The sequence below is a fragment of the Monomorium pharaonis genome, chromosome 11, assembly GCF_013373865.1.
Source record: "Monomorium pharaonis isolate MP-MQ-018 chromosome 11, ASM1337386v2, whole genome shotgun sequence".
In the NCBI taxonomy this organism is placed as follows: Eukaryota; Metazoa; Arthropoda; class Insecta; order Hymenoptera; family Formicidae; genus Monomorium; species Monomorium pharaonis.
In genome coordinates this window covers 8527831-8547216 of record NC_050477.1, presented here as the reverse complement: position 1 = coordinate 8547216, position 19386 = coordinate 8527831, and the positions used below count along the sequence as shown (strand labels likewise).

General features: G+C 39.5%; 2 protein-coding genes across 7 annotated transcripts in view; one reads left to right on the top strand and one right to left on the bottom strand.

Moving 5' to 3' along the window:
• The window catches only part of LOC105839156, a 110935-nt gene extending 94734 nt beyond the window's left edge, over positions 1 to 16201 (top strand). For both annotated transcript variants that reach the window (XM_012685256.2, XM_012685257.3), the window contains exons 4-8: positions 11170 to 11385; positions 13480 to 13640; positions 14075 to 14286; positions 14990 to 15265; positions 15372 to 16201. In XM_012685256.2, coding sequence (XP_012540710.2) covers positions 11170 to 11385; positions 13480 to 13640; positions 14075 to 14286; positions 14990 to 15265; positions 15372 to 15565 — 1059 coding nt within the window. In that variant the 3' untranslated portion in view covers positions 15566 to 16201. The remainder of the gene's footprint in view (positions 1 to 11169; positions 11386 to 13479; positions 13641 to 14074; positions 14287 to 14989; positions 15266 to 15371) is intronic.
• Positions 16202 to 17138: 937 nt separating this feature from the next.
• On the bottom strand, positions 17139 to 19160 carry LOC105830969 (transmembrane protein 234 homolog). Of its 5 annotated transcripts, none has more exons than XM_012670742.3 (5): positions 18419 to 19139; positions 18227 to 18344; positions 17937 to 18088; positions 17693 to 17852; positions 17139 to 17604 (listed from the first exon to the last, which is right to left on the bottom strand). In XM_012670742.3, the coding sequence occupies exons 2-5, from the start codon at positions 18240 to 18242 to the stop codon at positions 17522 to 17524; spliced, it is 411 nt and encodes a 136-aa protein (XP_012526196.2). In that variant the 5' UTR covers positions 18243 to 18344; positions 18419 to 19139; the 3' UTR covers positions 17139 to 17521. The 5 variants fall into 5 exon arrangements, with proteins under 5 accessions (XP_012526196.2, XP_012526198.2, XP_012526199.2 ...); XM_012670744.3 differs by having other exon boundaries at positions 18612 to 19139; XM_012670745.3 differs by having other exon boundaries at positions 18669 to 19139.
• Between the last annotated feature and the right edge of the window lie 226 nt (positions 19161 to 19386).

Below are 19386 nucleotides of genomic sequence, written 5' to 3'. Positions count from 1 at the left end.
TTGGCAATAATATATTTTAAAATTAAAAATATTACGCGTATCACTTCATACAGAAATAAGAAAAGCTATAGCCGTCATTTATATCGGACATCCATTGATGCATCTACTACACCACCATCTTCGATACGCACATCCTATCGCGAATCTGACCCTTGGCTGTAATATGGACACACGCGAATATAATGCACCCATCGTCCTCGCGCGCCTATTTCCCTCCCTTCATGCTTCCTTCCTTTGATCCACCGTCCCTTTCGTCCCACTGCGTGTGATCCGCGGCACGTTTTCAATAGTTAATGTACCACGGATGAAGCCCCGTTCAATTACTCGCAACACGATATCATAGCTATTTATTGTGGTCTGCCGAAGCCTCTCCCTTTTCCCTATGCTCTATCACTCCCTATCGAGCCCTCTTTCTTCTCCTGGGACCCCTCCTCGTCTTCCTCGTCCTGGCACGGCCGCACAGTTACGATTCTCGCTACGCGTTTCCACCCTGTCATTACTAGACGCGCAGGAAACCTTTATCCATTGTCCTTCCCGTGAAACTCCTTTCAGGGAGTCGCGGAGGATACTAACCGAGGATTTATTCCGGCCGTCTTAACTCGTCGTCGGCGACGACAGATACATTATTCATCCGCGCGCGCTACATCAACTGTTCAAAGATCCTTTCCGGAGTTTATTATCCGGACGGGGAAAACATTTCATCGATTTTCTCTAAGCATCATTCGCGCAGACGTTAGCATTGCATGCTTCAAAAAAGAGAGACAGGGAGAGAGGAGAGTAAGAACTCACGTCGTATGGTTCAACGAGATCATTTTCCAAGTCTCGCAAACCACGACACTTTGCCGATCGTTATCCCGCCCGGTGAGGATGCTTTACGCTCGTATCCGATATTCCGCGAATTTCCGAACCTTCGGAGGAGAACCTTCTTCATCGCGGGGAGATTATCGAGGGCAGATATCGGGTTGTGGTTCGAAGTCTCTCTATTCCGCTGTTCGTGCTGATCGGTGCGGCGCGGCGTGCAGCATGGCGGGCGGCATAATGGACGATCGTTCACGGATGGTCTTTCACACGATAAACAATCGATACCGACGTCCTGTCGTTAATCCGGAATTATCGTCCCGAGGCGCGGGGCGACGAGGGACGAGAAAGAGACAGAGAGAGAGAGAGAGACCGCGCGCTGTTATCGAGAGACCAGGAAGCAATTGGAGGCCCTCCGCGCGCGCCTTCATGCCTTCGAGTACTTCGAGTACTTGACGAGCGCGCGGATTCCCCGATCCCGATTGCCCGCGCGCGGCTCTCCACCGCGTTTTCGTGCGAGAAAAGGGTCCACTCGAGAAATTCCGCGTCGTTGATCCGGCGTTGATCCGGCCTTCTAACCGAGGATTTGCGAGCCGGAAGATCACCCGCGGTTATTTTCCTTTAAATATCTCGGGGGGAAGGGAGGAAGAGAAATCAGCGGTCGACGGTCGCTATGTCATTCGGCAAATAAACGACTTCGTTCCGGGTGATCGCCGAGGTGTCTCCCAGTGGCCGACGGTAACATCCATCGCGAGATACAGCACTCGCGGCGACTCACGCCGCTCTGTCTCGATCGCATCTGGTTCCTCTCGATTGAGATTACTACCGGTTCGTGCCGGGAGTACTAATAAATCTTGTAAAGGCTCTTGTTGAGTAATTCACGAGATGCAAAAAAGGTACCAGAACCATCACGAATAACGGTACGATATGATAATTAAAGGGGGATCGATGCGAGGATAACAATTGAATTCTAAATATTTGTAACAAAAGTCGACTCTTCGCTTTTGAATCAAAGCGTAACTCAATCATATCGTAGATATCTTAGAAATTTTTATCTTTGTCTATCTTTTCCTGCTTCTTGTATAAACACACTTAAATTTTTCGCGTTTTCAATTAAGCAATTTCTTAATAGTTCCATTCCAATTAATAGTTTCCAAGCCGTAATCCACGTTAATGTAATTAAAAAAGGAAAATTAGATTACCCGCGATTAATTCAACGTTTCTCTGTTTGCGTTAAGATAGCGATACACAATCTTTTCGTCACGTTTACAAACGTTAAATTAATTGATCGAGATCGATTGCAGTTTATATAATCAGCTTTTATTCATTGCACAATATGTAAATGCCAGAACATCAATACCGATAATTTTTATTATTATAGTTATACATAAAAGAAAAAATGCAAAATAGAATATATATTTATAAATTTTATACGTGTTTTCATAATGAACTCGATGGTAAAGAAACAGTGGAAAAAATTATGGAAGCCAAACGTTGGCCAAATTGACGATTGTTAATGAAACATAAAAAATCCGATATATTACGAATGTAATGTTTACTGGCGAAAGAGATAGTCCGTGAGTATTACGGTTCTCATAAGGATATCATCGTCCGTTTTCTTTACTCGCCTCCACGCTTTTTACGGCCAGACCACCTAATTTCACAATAATGATACTTTATTCGCGCTCGTTAAGACACTAGAGAGTGCATTAGCTAATGAAGCGATCTCTATACTGATTGTCTTTAATACCTAATTTTGCTGAATATTCTCTTCGTCTGCATCGTGCAGATGAATGGATATGAATAATCCATGTAACGAAAAATGAAACAAAAGTGCATTAATTTCTCTGTAATCTAGAATTCAGTTTATGCCACATTTAATTTAAATTAAGAAAAAATTTAACTTTCTGTAATTAAAGTGAAAAAAGTAATAAATTTAAAATAATATCAATTAAATCAGAAAAAGTGTAAATTCTACCAAGCAAAAGAAGGATCGGCAAGGAGTATCGCAAACGATCGGCTACCTTTTCCGGTAGATGGGGTGGAGGCAATGCAGATTAAAAGCGAAAGGAGAAGACGGCGGAGGAGACCCTGCGTGCCTGCCGGGGATAGACGTCTCTCTTGACGTCTTTTTCAGAGGAGTCCGTTCTCGAAGAGACGACGCGACGGCGGTAGATACCACACCATGCGGGAAGAAGAGGCACCACTCTTCTACTCGCGTTGTATCTCCGCAGCACAACGATGGTTTCTCACAGGCCATTACACGGACGGCGGTCATGTGCATCGCGTATACACCGACACGTGCACGCCGCAATAACAATAACACAACGGTGCTCAGGAATAGACAGAGAGAGAGAGAGAGAGAGAGAGAAAGAGGGGGGGAGAGAACGAGACAGATAAAAGGAAAGTCACTCTTGAAGCGACTCCGCGCGAACAGAGTCCAGAGCTGCCGGGAAGTTTGCGGCGGTCTGGAGGAGAGTCTGGGTGAGATAGATAAGGGGTTAAGAAGGTTTCGCCGTGAGATCGCGAGGTTCTCGAAATAGTTGTACCATTAACGGAGTCATCCCGTGCGAAAGTACCGGCGCGGCTTTCACAGCAGACAGACCTGCTCGCACGGTCCACGGTATCTCGCGGTAATTGAGATAAGTTTCGGTCATTTAGCCGCGAATCTCCTTCCTCTCGGCTCTCATAAATCGAATGTACTTCGTGCCGCGAGTCGAAACGCATACTTCGCATATCTTGAAACCATTCACCACCGTTAAAGTCTAGAAGAATTAAACGTCGCATAATTTCGAAGATCTAACGAAACGCTAAGTCGTGTTTCTACATCTCGAGAAAGACAAAGAAAATTGTGATAAGTATTTTGACATTCATTTCATTCAATTTCTAGATAAAAGCCTAGGTTTATTTATTAGAGAGACAAGTTTTCATTATATTTTCATTCGTTTACACATATGCATATATCGTATAAGATTGATTTACACATAAAAATGTTCTTTCACTCTTCTGTTTCTTACAATTAATGCCAGTATCAAATCTAAGAACTCATGAATATATTCATATTACCTATGAATATATGTTTACGTAACAGAGACGATGTTGGTGAAAAAAAGAGTATCGATCTGCTGCAAAGGCAGATCGTTGTTCCGACCACATCTATATTCAGCGGTCTTAACTAGATCGTCCGGCCCACGCGCGAGTCGGCCTCCTCAGTGGAAGGTATCAATGAGGACGCGCCGAGTACGCAATTCCTAGAACGATCGCGAGCAAATCAGTTCGAGCCCCGAAGACCTAAACAATGCCGGATATTCGTATCAAGTGGGCATAGCAAATAGCCCCTTCATCTCAACCTTCTCTTCCGCCACCCTGCACTCTCCCTTTTTCTCACCCTGTCTCTCTCTCGCGCGCGCGGTGCATTATTCTTGCCGCGGGAAGTCGCCGATCGCAATTTGCCGATACGATTCTACCTGCCGGTTCTCTCTCCCGCTCGACCCCTTTCCTTCTGTCCCCTTATCATCCCTTCTCTCGTTGTCCATGTCCGTCTTTACTAGTCCAGGTCGGGTTAAAATCCTCGCTTGGGGTCGTCCGACCAGTCGGTTTGCATCAAGTGATACGAGGAGATGCATCTTTCCCCAGGTAACTATGCATAGAACATCCTCTAAGCAACGAGTACACACCGGCCGGTAAATATATGTGTATGTGTATATCACACCAGTCGCGATCCCCGTACACGACGCCGGGTGTAGGTACCCGACCGACATCGGCGAGACCGGCAAGGGGAAAGAGATACCGGGGAGATACGGTCTTCTTCTCGCAACTAACTGCGGCTCTATTACCTATTCGCTCCGTACCTGCGAGTAGCGCCGAGCAATTCAAGCGAGATACGACCGCGCGAATTAGGATACCGTCTGTCAAAGAGAATACGAGATAAGAGGGAAAAGAGATGTTTATTATGCTTGCTGGAAAGAGGATCTCTCGAGAGCGTTTGGCAGACAAAATTTTTAATAATCTGAAAAGAAGTCAAAATGCATATATTTACTTAATCATTAAATATACCGTTAATAAAATTAAATTACAAAATAAAAATTAATAAAGGTATTATTAATAATAATATATTTAATGATTTTCACTAGTATTTTTCTGTCAATGATATAACTATTAACTGTCCATGATTAAAATATAAATCACGTCAATTTATCGCATAAAAGATATTTTTCAATTAATCCGATTGTATCACCAGTGTGATACAAAAAATATCACTGTATATTTTGAACCAAGAAGATTTTTGTGAATAATAATTATTAATAATTAATGAGACGAACGGATTGAAAGGAGAGCGTAGGCAGATGCCGCGTGCGAACTTGCAAATAGGCTGTCGTAATCGGCAGTGGTCGAGCGACCAGTTGTGCGAGAAACAGCGCGGGTGTGCGGGGCATCTCCGTCGCGATCGGAATAATTAATATTCATCGACGTCGCCGAGGCACCTACCGGGGCGGTCGTTCTCGTTTAGAAGTCGCTGCGAGCTTCGTGCGTATCGCATACGCGTGCGTTCTTTCGTGTCTCCCGAGGCGATCGCGAGCGCTCGATAAAGTCCCCGTTGTCCGGCTCGCAGTGTCATTTCATCAATTATAATTATTCCCGAAGGCGAAATGAGGCGAGCGCGCGGGCGCACGCACGCAAGCATCATGCTTGCCGACCGCGCTCAAGAGAAAACATCACCCATTCATGGGCGTTCCGATGTCGTTTCGCGCTCAAATAAGCGAGTTGACATCGGAACGTGAAGAAGTATGTGGTTTGCGTCGTAATCGTATTTCTTTTTCCTAACTTGGTAATGCGGAAAGTACGACAGGATACGCAGTTGAGTTTTTATCTCTCCACATTTACATACATTCTATATACTTCTCGTTCCAATAATGAATTGATAAAAAATGCCTCTACATCGTATAAGAAAATATTATATGTATAAGCAATAAAAATAAAAAAGCGGTAACTTAACAAAATCAACATACAAAGTTTAAATAACGTAAAAATGATAAAGAAATAAGAATGAGAATGTTGAAAGCTGTATTAGCGATCATTAAAAAGTTTTCATCGTTTTTATATCTTAATGTTTTAATTAGAATACATAAAAAATATTTCTTTCAAAGTAAAAATATCGTTAAAGCAAATTATATGGACATGAAAGATTTTGTTTGGAAAGGGAAAACTTATTAATTTAGAATGAATAGTATTCGAAAGCTTAAATAAATTTTATCCGTATGAATTTAATCACAGAATCATATTACAAGTTTCTTACAGTGAAACTTGTAATATGATTCTATATTTACTGATAGTCAAAGAAATTATATCAAGACCTCGTAAATACAATTATAAGCTACGTTCTTAAAAACGTAAAATATAAGAAGGAAAAGGAGAGAGAGAACGAATGCATCCTTCTCTTCGCGCGTTGATTATTAATGACCGCGATGGTGGTCGTCGAGAGCGAAAGCATACACCCAATACTCTCCATCGGGTATCCACCTAATCTCTTCTCGGAGCCTGTTCTTTATCCTTATATCTCAAAGTTCACAGTGGCGTTAACCACCTGCACAAGATTGAAAAAGAAAATAAGCAAAACTCAGAATTTCTTGAGAAATTTCAAAATGGAAAATTATTCTTTCTTTTTTATCTCTAAATATCAATAAAGCAGAAATTCCAATGTATTTTCGACTTATAAAATTGAATTTAATTTAACATGTAGACTAGATTTATTACGTTTACATATTATTAATTTTCTATGTACTTTTAATGATAGACATAAAGTAGAAACTTCAAAGCTTAAAAGTTAAATATATAGAAAAAGTTAAAAAATATTAGTGTTTCAAAATTTATAAAATTAAATATAGAAACAAAATCATAGATCTCTCTTTAAAAATATTAAAATTATATTTCATATCTTGTTGAATGTTCATGAGAGAAGTTACATAGTCGGACAAAACGTGCAAACAATGTAGATATAAAATAAAACCTCGTTACGGGAGAATTATGCAACGGATTTTTAAAAGATGAAAAAGCCTTTTGTAAATAAAATTTATACAATCTGCATGAAATACACTTCTCAGCGGAACAAAAACCACAATGAACAAAATATGTTACATTATAAAAGAATCTGCGATTTTTTATGAGAGAGGGAGAGGAGTCTCGAAAAACATTCATAAATTATTTGATCAACACTGATATTATAAAATTATTCTTCGATTAATTATTTTTATATAACACCACCTTAGCTATTTGTAATTCAATACTTTATACTGCATATTTTAATTTTATATTTTTACTAAATATTGATTGAACATTACATCAACTAGAATCTGGTTGATTTGAACTACTTGTTTTAGACATATGTCTTGTTAGAATTATTTTTTAAAAGCATTATGGGATCTTCTTTCTAAATTAATATCTTCGATGTTTCCCATCTCGTAGATCTCATCGCATTGGACCAGAAGGAAATTAGAGCGGACGGATGGAAGGCATATAAAAATCGTAACGGATTCCTTTTAACGCAAGGTAGCGCGATCTTCTCCAGATGCGCATTCCTGGTCAAACCACATCCCGTCCTCCGCCGGCGATATTCAAGGTGGATGTTTCTTGCGGTGCGTCCTCTCCCTCTTTCCTCGTTCCTTTCGCTTTTCTCACCGCGGTTATTTCCAACTTGGCTCGCTACGCTTTGCCGCGGGTCTCCTCTCCTCCTCAGTATGTTTGGCCACTATTACACAGTTGCACGCGCGCGTGCATCGGCAAACCACTATCGTGGTCCCGATACGACAGGGGTCTCAATACCAATTACGTATCCGTTCGTTTATTTTGCGGCTTTGCGCGTTACAGATCTTACCGTAAAACCCTTTTGTACAGCGCCAGTGGATTCTCTCGCTTCCCTATTATACTTCTTGCATCTCTGGCATTATACCAGAGCCTACAATTTCGTTTCTATGCCATCATTCCCTTACGACTGAATCAACACGATACAAAATATTATGATAATAATTAACAAATAATCTCCAAATTTAAATGTCTATCTGTTATTTTGCTCTAACTCAGTCTAACTTGTAGTGAGAATAATTAAAATAATTTAAAATTAAATTAAATTTCTCACACAATATAAATAAGAATTTCATAAAGATTAATATTTTTTTATAACTAATAATTTCCTATATATTCCTATTTCATATTAATGATTACGAACAAAATATCTGTCTATAAATGCAAATATAATTTAAAAATAATCCATCATATATTAAACCGATTAATGTTAGTAGTTTATTACTAACGTTATATTATCAATAATAATGTGAAAAAGTTTGATTTTTTACTGTATATGATGTCTAATTAAATAATTTATTCTAATGTTTTATCTCTCTCTATCTCTCTAATATATATAAATATAAAATTATCGACTTGGCAGGAATACATTCTATGCAATTTCTTCGTTTACATTCAAATATTAGAAACCATGTGTTAAATATTTAATTCATACACACTGTTCATATTCTTAACAAATAGTAATATATATCTTTCGATTGCGGGATGAGAAGAAGACTAAGAATGAGATTACTTCCTTTCGTGAATGTTCAATCGAGTGGGAAAGTCATTGTACCACTGTGGTAAGAAATACGCGACAAACGCAGAAGAGCAAGAGGACGAGGAAGAAACTTTATTCGCTCGTGACCGATTTTCTTTGCCTACCGGCGGCGACAACGACGACGGCGGTCGCTCGCGCGCAGATGGCGGGAAGAAAATCTGGGAAGGTGGCGGGCACATGGGAGGGGAGGGGGAGGGAGAGGGCGGGATGCCAGTTAACGTCGTAAATCGCATCCCTCGGAATTTATGCGTAATCTACGGTGACCTACGGCGAGCGGTTTAATGTTGCAGAGTTATGCGCCGGGGATACACGCGCGCGTTAGCGCACGCCTCATGCCACATGACACGTACACACGCACGCACGCACGCATGCACGCGTGCACATGCGTATGCACTTAGGTACGTAAGCGACCTATCCCAATCTCGGCGGCCCACGCCGAGTCACAGAAGGGCAAGGGAGTAGCTCCGCGCATAACGCATTCCCCGCGAACGAAGAAGGCAAAGAAAAAGAGAGAAACTGAGGAAGAAGAGAAGGAGGATGAGGAGGAAGGCCACGAGGACGGTATAAGAGTTAGCAGGGCGATGCGTGGGTCACAATGCCCTTAGGTCCTTTCTCCTCCCCCTCCCTTTATATACCGGAGACTTCAGCTTTTTCTTCGTCATCAGCATCACTCGACCTCTTCTTCGTCCCCGTCGACATCGTCGTCGTCGTCGTCGTCGTCGTCGTCGTCGTCGTTGTCGTTGTCGTCGTCGTCGTGGTCCTCGTTGTTGTCGATACGCACCGCGACTCGTTATGGAAAGCACACGGGATATTGTTGCTCGTATATATGGAGAGTACCAGGGAAGCGCACCGTGCTTGTACTATGCAGATGATTCCGCGATATGGGCTATTCATTGTGAGTCATTTAAGAGTTTATACGCGGTGTGGATACACACATCTATATACACGGCCGCGCCGTGATATGTTATTATATTGCGTATTGAAAGCTCCAACGTACACAGTATATTGTGCACGTGAGAGGAGAGAAAATCCGCGCCGATTACCGGAAACGCAATGCCCTTTTACTCATTACTAAAGCTGTTATAAAAAATTACGATATCTATATAGATTCGCTATTTGGATGACGCAAGACTACGAAAGAAGGATCTCATTATTATGTCTGTGCACATAATAGATATGTTTTTCCTTAACGTCCTCATTTATTTCATCTCTTGGGAATTAATCTCTTTATAATATAAAGAAAAAAGTATTTAATTCCTCCTTAATATCGAAAAATATTTGATTCATTTTTTTTCTTCCATACTAGATCTACATTTTGTTTTGTTTGTATAATTATTGAAACATAATTTTATAATATTTTATATATCAAATGTTTCCAGAACGTATGCAAGACATTAAAAAAGGTTTCCTCTTTCAATTGGAATTTAAAACATTCAAATAAAAATATATTTTCAATATGTTCATATGTTTGATACTCTAAGTAACCAATAACTTTTAGAGTAGTCAATATAATTGTGTGTCACATTCGCTGAATATATGTACTCACGCACGACATAATGTTTCCTTGACGATGTCCTGATTCCACAATGAAAGAGAATTAACGCGCAATCGCATGTCGATCGCGTCAATTGATCTGTGAGAGATTAACATTCCGATTAAACGATACTTCCTGTGCAGTTTCCGAGCGCGTTACGTACATACCGTGCGGTATGCACCGGGGACGGCCTCGGCGGCCTCGACGGCGGCTGCGATTACGATCGTCGGCGTGGTCTTTGCCGGAATACCGATGAATAAACAGGGGAGAGTCGTGATAAGCGCCTGGAGCCGTAGCGCGCCGGCACGCATTATGCATACGCGAGAGCGAGAGTAAATGACGGAGGTGGCAGCGCTGATGATGGTGATGATGCAAAACGCGATGATAATAATAACGACGACGTGGACGTCGTCGAGAATGAAACGGACACGCGTCTGCCTGCCTGCCTGCCTGCCTGCCTGCTTGCCTGCCTGCTTGCCTGCCTGCCCGTATGCATCTTCGCGCGCGTCCTCCGCTTCGAGGGGGCGAGTTTTTCCAGGCCGGCGGGGCCCGTCGAGGTCTTGCGCCTATACGATACATCCCGTGAATAGAGTAGCGGAATGGAAGGTCACGACGATCGGTCAATCGTGTGTAATTGGCGAAACGGCGATTAACATAAATGACGAAGGCAGGTGACACACGCACCTTTGTTAGCCCCTCCCGTCAAATAGATTCCATTCTACATCGCACTCTGAAGTCTCTGCATGGGAAATCGTGTATCAATTGATCAATTTGAGTTACTCCCGATTTGCGGGGATCTACACTAAACAATCGGATTACACATCAGTCCCGGTAACATAGCCTCATTTTGAATGAATAGTAAACGCGAGTATGACTCATGCTTCGCGCGCGTATTCCAATTGGAATACTTCAATACGTTTTGATCTGTAGAGGCATTCGAAATCAATACATTGCAATGACATTAAAATGAGACTGCTGCGAAGAAGCGAAATAACGTCAATTAGATATGATCTAATAGATTCTCCTTGTCCACCTCGTTTCAGACTATAAATTCTTTGAGCCGATAAATTGCGGTTACATATGATCCTCCATCGGGATCTGAGAAGTAAGTTTATGCTCGGAAGAGGCTCGGATGAGAAAGTGGTAGTTATATAGAGATAGTACTTCGAAAGACGCTGAGTCGCTGAATGTAACATGCAATTTTTCTATTTCGTCTCAGGAGGATTATAGTCAACGTAGACGCTTATCGACACCAAGCGGCAGCCCGAGCCCTCCACGACCGACTAGACTCTCAAGATCCACCGGCACTCTAACCAGAGAGGAAGAGTCCTTCTGCGAGTCCAGCAACACCCTGACCAGGGACAACCAGGGCCAAGAGGCGGAGAGGAAGGGCTGGTTCAAGTCCCTCTCGAGGAAGAACAAATCCAACGCCACAGTAAGCGTCCTTTTCTATTCCTAACATTTTTACCTTCCTATTTTTATTTCTCTATTTCTATAACACTTTCAATCAACCCTATTAAGATTGTTCATCGCTAACATATGTATCGACGAAAATTTTATTTAATCAATGGATTGCAACATGTCTGATTTGCTTTCAAGAAAACATAAGAAATTCTCTTTTAAAAAATTTAAAAAATGCATTTATATTTATTTTGTTTTCAAAGTTCTAAAAAAATAAATGTAAATTGTTGCGCTAATAAATTCTTTAATTATCACTATAGGAAAGCAGAGAATACTAAATCAATTCCAATTAACACAAGTGTTCGATATTCGTGATCGTTCAACAAATAGATAAATGACTACAAAAACTTTAATGCAACGAGCCAATTAAATCTCTCCGTGACAATTATGTAAAAAAATAGTTTTATTAAAAAAGAACGATAACAAACTCGATAATATACAAGTAGGTACAAGTGGAAAATGTTTTCGTCGATTGACGTCATTTTCATATAAAGTTAGAATCTCAAAGATCAACGAACGATCAAACACATCTACGTGTCTTTCTTTCCGAAACTAACAAATCAGGTAGGCGAGGAGCATCGTATTTTAAATCGTCGAGGGAAAAAAACGTCATCGCGTTTGGAATCGATCGAAGACGCGGCAAATCATCCCTCCGAGAGGCCTGGAATCTTTTTCGAGAGTATTATCCGATAACGAGCGGACTCTCCTGAATCGTGCCATGGTTATCTCGCGCGCAACTCGCGCACCGGTCCCGTGCGCATTCATCAGTCAGATCGCGGGTCGCTGCGCGGAGCCATTAGGGCAGCGCAACCTCCAATTACCGGTTTGATTAAATGCTTAACTAACTCCGCGCTCTGTGGTTTAATTTAATCGCGAGATTAAGTGCCGATCAGGAGGTTGCTTGCCTAGCCCTATAAGCCGACCGTCGTTTCGCGCGCGCGCACGGGAATAATCTCTGTCAGGTCCCGATTCTCCTCCGATCTTAGGCAGCGGAAAGGAGAGGAGAGGAGAGATGTTGCGCTCTCCTCGCGCGCGAGCGCGCGCCCGCGCGCTCGTTCGAGATGATTGCGTGCGTATGAATCTCGCCGTGGACGATGATCTATCGGATGAGTCGGCCCGGGGAGAATCATGACTCATGAAGGCGTCGTGCGATGTAACCACGGGGGGAGGCCGCCGATTTTTGCGAGCCGCGGGAAGAATACAGCTTTGTACACGCTCGTGCGATTTTCTCCCAGCCGGCCGACAGACGGGGTTGAATTCCGAAAAATCGCAACCTTCGATGGAGGCCAGTTATGTCTGACTTCGCGCTCATCTCGAACAATTGACAAAGAGTCAGGTCTACGTTACTGTTTCGCGTCGTATTCTATTTTCTCGCATTCCCGTTAGTTAGCTCGAAGCGTCCTTAATTCTTATTCTTAATCTTATTATCCCCTACTCAGCGAACAGTATATCTCAGAGCAGATGTGTAATGAGTTTTTATTAGATAAAAACATTTGTATTTATTTAACTCTTTATGGGATATATTTATATTGCGTGTTCGATCCGATAAAAAGTCCCGATTGTCATTATGAATTTATTAAGATTTAATTAAAATATGCAGTATTCGCATTTGCTAAAGCTTACAAGTAAAATAATAAGAAACTCTAATGGTGAAAGATTAAAAAATTGTGTAGATAGTTTAACCTACGAAAATTTCTCTTGTATCTTGTATACCTGAAGAATCTTTTTTAAGAGATAATCTCACGAAACATTAGTTAGGCTATAGTCAAAAGTTATTCGAGACTGACGAAACCGCCCCTAAAAGTCGGGAAACTGAACCCAAGTATGTGCTTAGCTATGAAAATTACATAGTGCCACAGAATAATATATCATTATAGCGATACGTTTCAATCTATCGCACTTGCAAACTCCGTCTTCTGTGCGCGAAATTATAACGTTCGATAAATCGATATTTGGAATAATCGGGCATAATTGTTATACGTAGAAATAATCTGTCCGCGACTATATTTGTCCCTCCTTCCCCCCTCCCCTCAAGATCATGAATAATGAAGCGTCGATAACTTTGCAGCCGGTGGATAAAAAGCCGAGAATACCCGAGAGCGAGATCTTGACGACCGGCACCGAGGATGAGGAAGCTTCCTCTGCGCCTGAACGAGTTTCCGTGCAAAAGAATCTCCGCTTCTTCGGCGATACGGATCAGGAGTCCGTCTCGTCCAACAGAGACCGCAGGTAAATGCTATAATGTAAGCCGCGTTATGCATCGACCGGTTAGATATTTCGCGCAAGAATGATTTAAATATTGCGACTGTTAACTAATTTACTTTCTTATTATTACATTCTATTCTAATTAATTGTAAACAAAAATATAGTTATCTTCTATCTCTTAATTTCGCGTATTTTACCGTACCAAATGTATATATATTTTTTTAGTAATTATACCGTCCCACTATGCCAGATTTTATTAGACATTCTAAATAATTGTTTCTTTTAATTAAAAGACTTTTTAATGTACTTTTTAACAGTAACAGATATCTTTATATATTCTGATCAAAGAGAAAATAATGTATATACCATTAATTAAATAGCAAAAAATAACTAAACAGTTAAATAATTAAAAATATAATTTAGATGACAAAACCGTTTAATTAATTTAATTATTTCAGAAACAAACGAGTTGACGACCACACCCGCGTGAGGCGTGATGTCACGAATTCGAACCGCCATAATTTGGGTATCATATCAGCCCCAAGGAAATCTTCGAGACTCGCTGAAAGCGCATTGTCTTCGGGCGAGAGTACAACGGGCGATAGCAGTCAGCAAAGTCAAAACTCTCAGAGATCGCAAAGATCTGTCGTGTATCTCCATGCTGCTACAGGTATAATAAGAGACATAAAATACATAAAATTACAACCATTACGAATACTATATCTCTCATATAGCATTCGTAATGATTGTGTAATTTTATGTATTTTGTTCCAAGATTTATAATATAACATTATAGTTTACTTTCTATTGCTCTCAATATATTTTTTATCTTCTTCTCTTTTTCAAAAATATCAAAATTATTTTTAAAAATAATTTTAAATCTAATAATTTTAACCGATCGCTGTAAAAATCTCAAAATATTGGTATTTTAATTTTATTCGTATTTTGAGCAAATAAAATACTTTTTGTAAATTAAGCTTCGTAGATTAAAATAATATGAGAATTATATAAAATTAAAAATTAAAAAATAATATAACGCTCCTTATATCAAAATTTTGTTAAACAAATATCGATTAATTCACTCTTCCAAATATGTAAACCTTCTCTTCTTATATATAACGATTGACTAAAACAATATCACTACCAATAAACACGGCCAATAAACAAGAACCATGTTAATCATTGAATGCTTAAAATTCTGCAATACTTGTCGCATTTGCGTCATAGAAAATGTATAAAAAAAGTACCACACTGATTAAATGTTTAATGTTATTTGATTAGTGATCTATGTGAATAATGTTCGACGGTGAAAGTACGGAAAATGTCGTCAAGCGTAACCGCACTTTAATTGCGACTCAATGTCTGCATTCCAGTCGGCGAAATACCAGGTCCGAACGAACGACGCCGGGCGGCGAGTCGCGAGGAGTTAAATCGACCGTTGCAATCGCACACGAGAACAGTGTCGAGGAGCGTGAGCGTCCTTGCTCCGTGGAAGCCACGACATTATAGGGAACCGTTTGAGATCAATTACGATCAGCAACAACACGCGAAACCAATCGCGACCATGAGACGCAGGCAACGAAGCCGCGAAACCCTCAGTCGCCGAGGAAAGGAAGCTCGGCGAAGCAAGGATAATCTTTCTAAGACAAGTAAATGTCCTTATTCTTAAACAAAATAACTAAATGTTTTATTAAAATATAAATAATAATGAAATAGCCCTAAATTATTGGAAAAACAAAAACATTCACGTTGCAGGTACGATCAATCGCAGCACGCTAAAATCGAAGGACAAACAGAAAGTGGATAGAACTGTCTCCACGGAATCGCTGGCCACCAAATCGCGAGGCATCGGCTCCAAGGTAGAGCTGAATAGATCCACGTCCGTGCCCCGTGACCCGAACAAGAGCGCGGGATGGTTCAAACTAAAGAGCAAGAAGTCCCGCGCCTGAATTGGGCGGCCATTGATCAATACTAGTCTTGAGTTTCATAAGTGTAATTCGTAATTTTATAAGCGATAATTAATAGGCGTCGATATCCGACGCGCGTTAATTAACGACGCGACTTATCGATAATATATCCCGTTCTCCAATATACCTTATAACATACACGTCGCGCGACTGTCGATCGCGACCGCGCGGATTTTTATAATTTTTTCTAACAGAGTAGCATATGATTACGGCAACAACGTCTAAAATAATTGCTGTCAGCACACATTGATCGATTTCATGAATTTATAAAATTTCTATGTTACCTAAGACGTTTTTAATTCCCACATAAATAGATATATGTATCTATACGTAACAAAATAAAACAATTATCCAAATAAACATAGGCACACGCGAAGAAGCTTCGAAGCTCAATTACTCGTCAAATTAATACTGTTATACTTTTCGCGCATTAAATAAATAACATTCTTTGTAACAAAAAAGATTACAAAAGAATATGATCGAATGTAAACTCTTGAGAGGTATAATATTAAATATAAAGTGTATTCTAGAGTGAGAACCAATTAAATATATCAAATATGTATTATTTTAATAGCTTTCTCTCTGCCAAATTTAACTGATTAAATTTGCTGCGAATGATGAGAATGCATTTTATAATATATCCGTAAATATTGTGAATTAACATTTTATGGTGTATTAACTTTTGTTTTTCCTTTGGGACTCGACAAAAAGCGCTTTTATCATTCGACTTTTCATACTTTCACGTAAATAAATTCATATGCGTTGCGCATCTCACGAAAAATTAACGCGTCACTTCACTCTACCGTGAATCAAAGTGCCATCGTCATTTTTCTACATTCCTGTAGTGTATACGCTCTTAATAAATCAAAATCCTAATATATATATTCCGTAATGAACGACGTCTTTTCTTATGATAAACGCTATAATGATAAATAAATAAAAAATTATCAATTTTATAACGACAATCAAAAAATTATCTCGACTTGTGAAACGGACAGTTACGTATAGCAATATCTACTGAACATTTCTCTGTGCATAGATCAATCTCATTTGCTTATTGTATATAAACACTTGTATTGATAATCATAATTCTTTATCTAATTTTACTAGGAGATTTGTGTTTTCACACATATTATATATATATATATATATATATATATATATATATATATACACACACACATATATATATATATATATATATATATATATATATATATATATACACACAAATGTAACTCGTCTCTGTATAATCATGGATCACAGATTACACATACATTGTTGCGGAATTTCCACGTTCGACACAGATTGAGAGAGACTTTTCGTCACTTTTGATAACAGTGTACAGGAATAAAACGCGCGACGCTAGATACTATCCGTTGTACTGTGATACGCTTTTGCGTGTGGACAAAGAAACAAATTAATTATGGCAACATAGTCATCTTGCATTATAATTAATATTCATTCCTACCCGGTGCTATCTACGTGTGTATGTGTGTGCATGTATGCGTGTGTGTGTGTGTGTGTACATATGGATCATTAAACAATATGCATGTAGATATCATGAATATATATTGACGATATTGTATGGAATTACGAATAAAACCTATTGCCTATTAACACAGATATTACCTCTCTTTGAAAAGGTAAGCTGCGAAAACAGAGTTATATTTTGTAACAAGATTAACAAATCCAATGATGTAAACTAGCATATCATTAATAAAATATATTAATGTTAAATGTTTCACAATATTAGAAAGCAAAATCAAATGGACACCGTGACTTTGCTTTGATGAGAGGATTTGATGTATGTGTTAATCATTGTGGTACTCACGTTACACAGGATGGATGTGGATTAATCAGCAGGTAATGAACAAACAGGATAAGGAAGGTTAGCGATGCGTGCTTAATGATTGTTGTTTTAAGTGTATGCATAAATCACAATTCCACTGTTTTATTCATTTTGTCCCAACAACACAATGTGGTTCCACATAGTATAAGTATCATTCCCAGGTAGGTATCTGAAAAGTAAAAACAGACAAAATTGTAAAGTAACAAAGTCATAACATTCTCTAATGATATTCTGAAAATAATGAAATATATGCTCACTTCTATGCACTTTCTCCTCACCCAAGAACCAGCCTGTGATTGCAGTAAATACAAAGGTAAGGGAATTTGAAACTGGCAGAGCCAAAGATATGTCGGTGCTCTGCAGGGTCAGGAAGTACAACAGCGAGCCACACTGATTAAGGAGAAACGGCAGGATATACTATATAAAGAAATAAAATAAATCATAAAACGCTTATATAAAATATATAAAATTAATTTCATGAAATCCAGAAACGTAACAAACCCTCAGATTGGTGATAAGAAACGCTTGCTCCTTGATAAATTGCCCGTAAACGGACGTGGCCTTAATTTTCTCCAAACCTTGTGCACCTTTCTTTAGGAATGGGTTGGTTACGCCCCAAAGAAACGCCACGAGGCACAAATATATCACAGAATCTGTAACACACATATTGACATTGTTCTGACACAATATTCAGTATCGAATCTCTGTTTTTATTCTTATCCACATTCGTAATCAAAAAACTATTTCGTAACAACCAAGCGAAAAAAATTATTAAAAAGAAAATAGCTTACCAATACCAACTACCATTTTCTATCTATACATGGAATATTGCACGCAAAGAACGACACGCAATGCAACTCGCGTCACGAAAATTAATTAACACGTTAATGCCGGACTTTCTCTTTCTGTCTATATCAGAATAAAGTTTGTATTAGATGCAATTATATTTACAAATTACGAACATTACTTTTTACGAATTTTACATTTTTCTTTAGCTTAATCATCGACGACTAGCGTAGCATTGAAAGTTACAATGGTGATCATAGTTTAACAAGTTATTAAATAATTCACGCGCGAACTCGAGACATATCGCCACGAATCGCAGTCGCCAGAAGTCAGATTCGACAGATATTGTAAATTAGGTTAGGTTAGGTTAGATTAGACAGGTGCGCATACTTTCGAACAATCCGATTCTAAGAAATCTAAATTCACGAAATATAATAAAAAATGTACACGATATTTAATATATCACAACGTTCTGCATCACAAAAAACACGCTCCTTCCTTCGTGAAGCCTCACTACACAACAAGTGGACGAAAAAAACGAACATCCATCACTCTCGAGTGACGATGACGCCATGACAGATTCGAGATGTATCGAAGAGTAAAATTGCGATTCTCGAAGTTTTGAATCGAGCCGAGGAGACCAACGGTCTCACCATTTCCAATTAAACTTTGAAAAAATCGGCGTATTAAATTTGGGAATTGGCAATTGAAAACTAGAAACTGATCGTATTATTTTGTCTTCCTGGCCATTTTCCGAGGAAAAACATATAGCAATACGATCAGTTTTAAGCTATTCAGTCAATTATGTACAGATATAAAATTAACAAATATGTGTTAGATGTGTATGTGTGTAAAAGCTAACTCGAGATGGTGAGATCGGCCTCAAGTTCCGCGCACAATAATCATCAAAGTAAATAATAACTATTACGAAAAAACATGATTCTGCACAGGTCGACAGGAAAAGATCAAAGACAAATACGCACCTGGCGACGATCTATGCTCGTTGCACTTTCAACTTTCGACGCCTCTCGTCACAAAATAGGGGACGCACACATATACGGTAGACCGTGGACCGTTGATTTTTCTACTTCGGACGCGGTGGTAGCGAATCATCCGGAAGAGCACGCGTTTAATCGATCATAACGAATACCCGACACTTCGCGAT

Excerpts from the sequence above, each read along its gene's own strand:
- LOC105830969 (XM_012670742.3), bottom strand. Across the intron at positions 17,853-17,936 it reads TTCTTATCACCAATCTGAGG|TATATCCTGCCGTTTCTCCT; the intron begins GTTTGTTACGTT and ends TTCTTTATATAG. Across the intron at positions 17,605-17,692 it reads TGAGGAGAAAGTGCATAGAA|ATACCTACCTGGGAATGATA; the intron begins GTGAGCATATAT and ends TTTACTTTTCAG.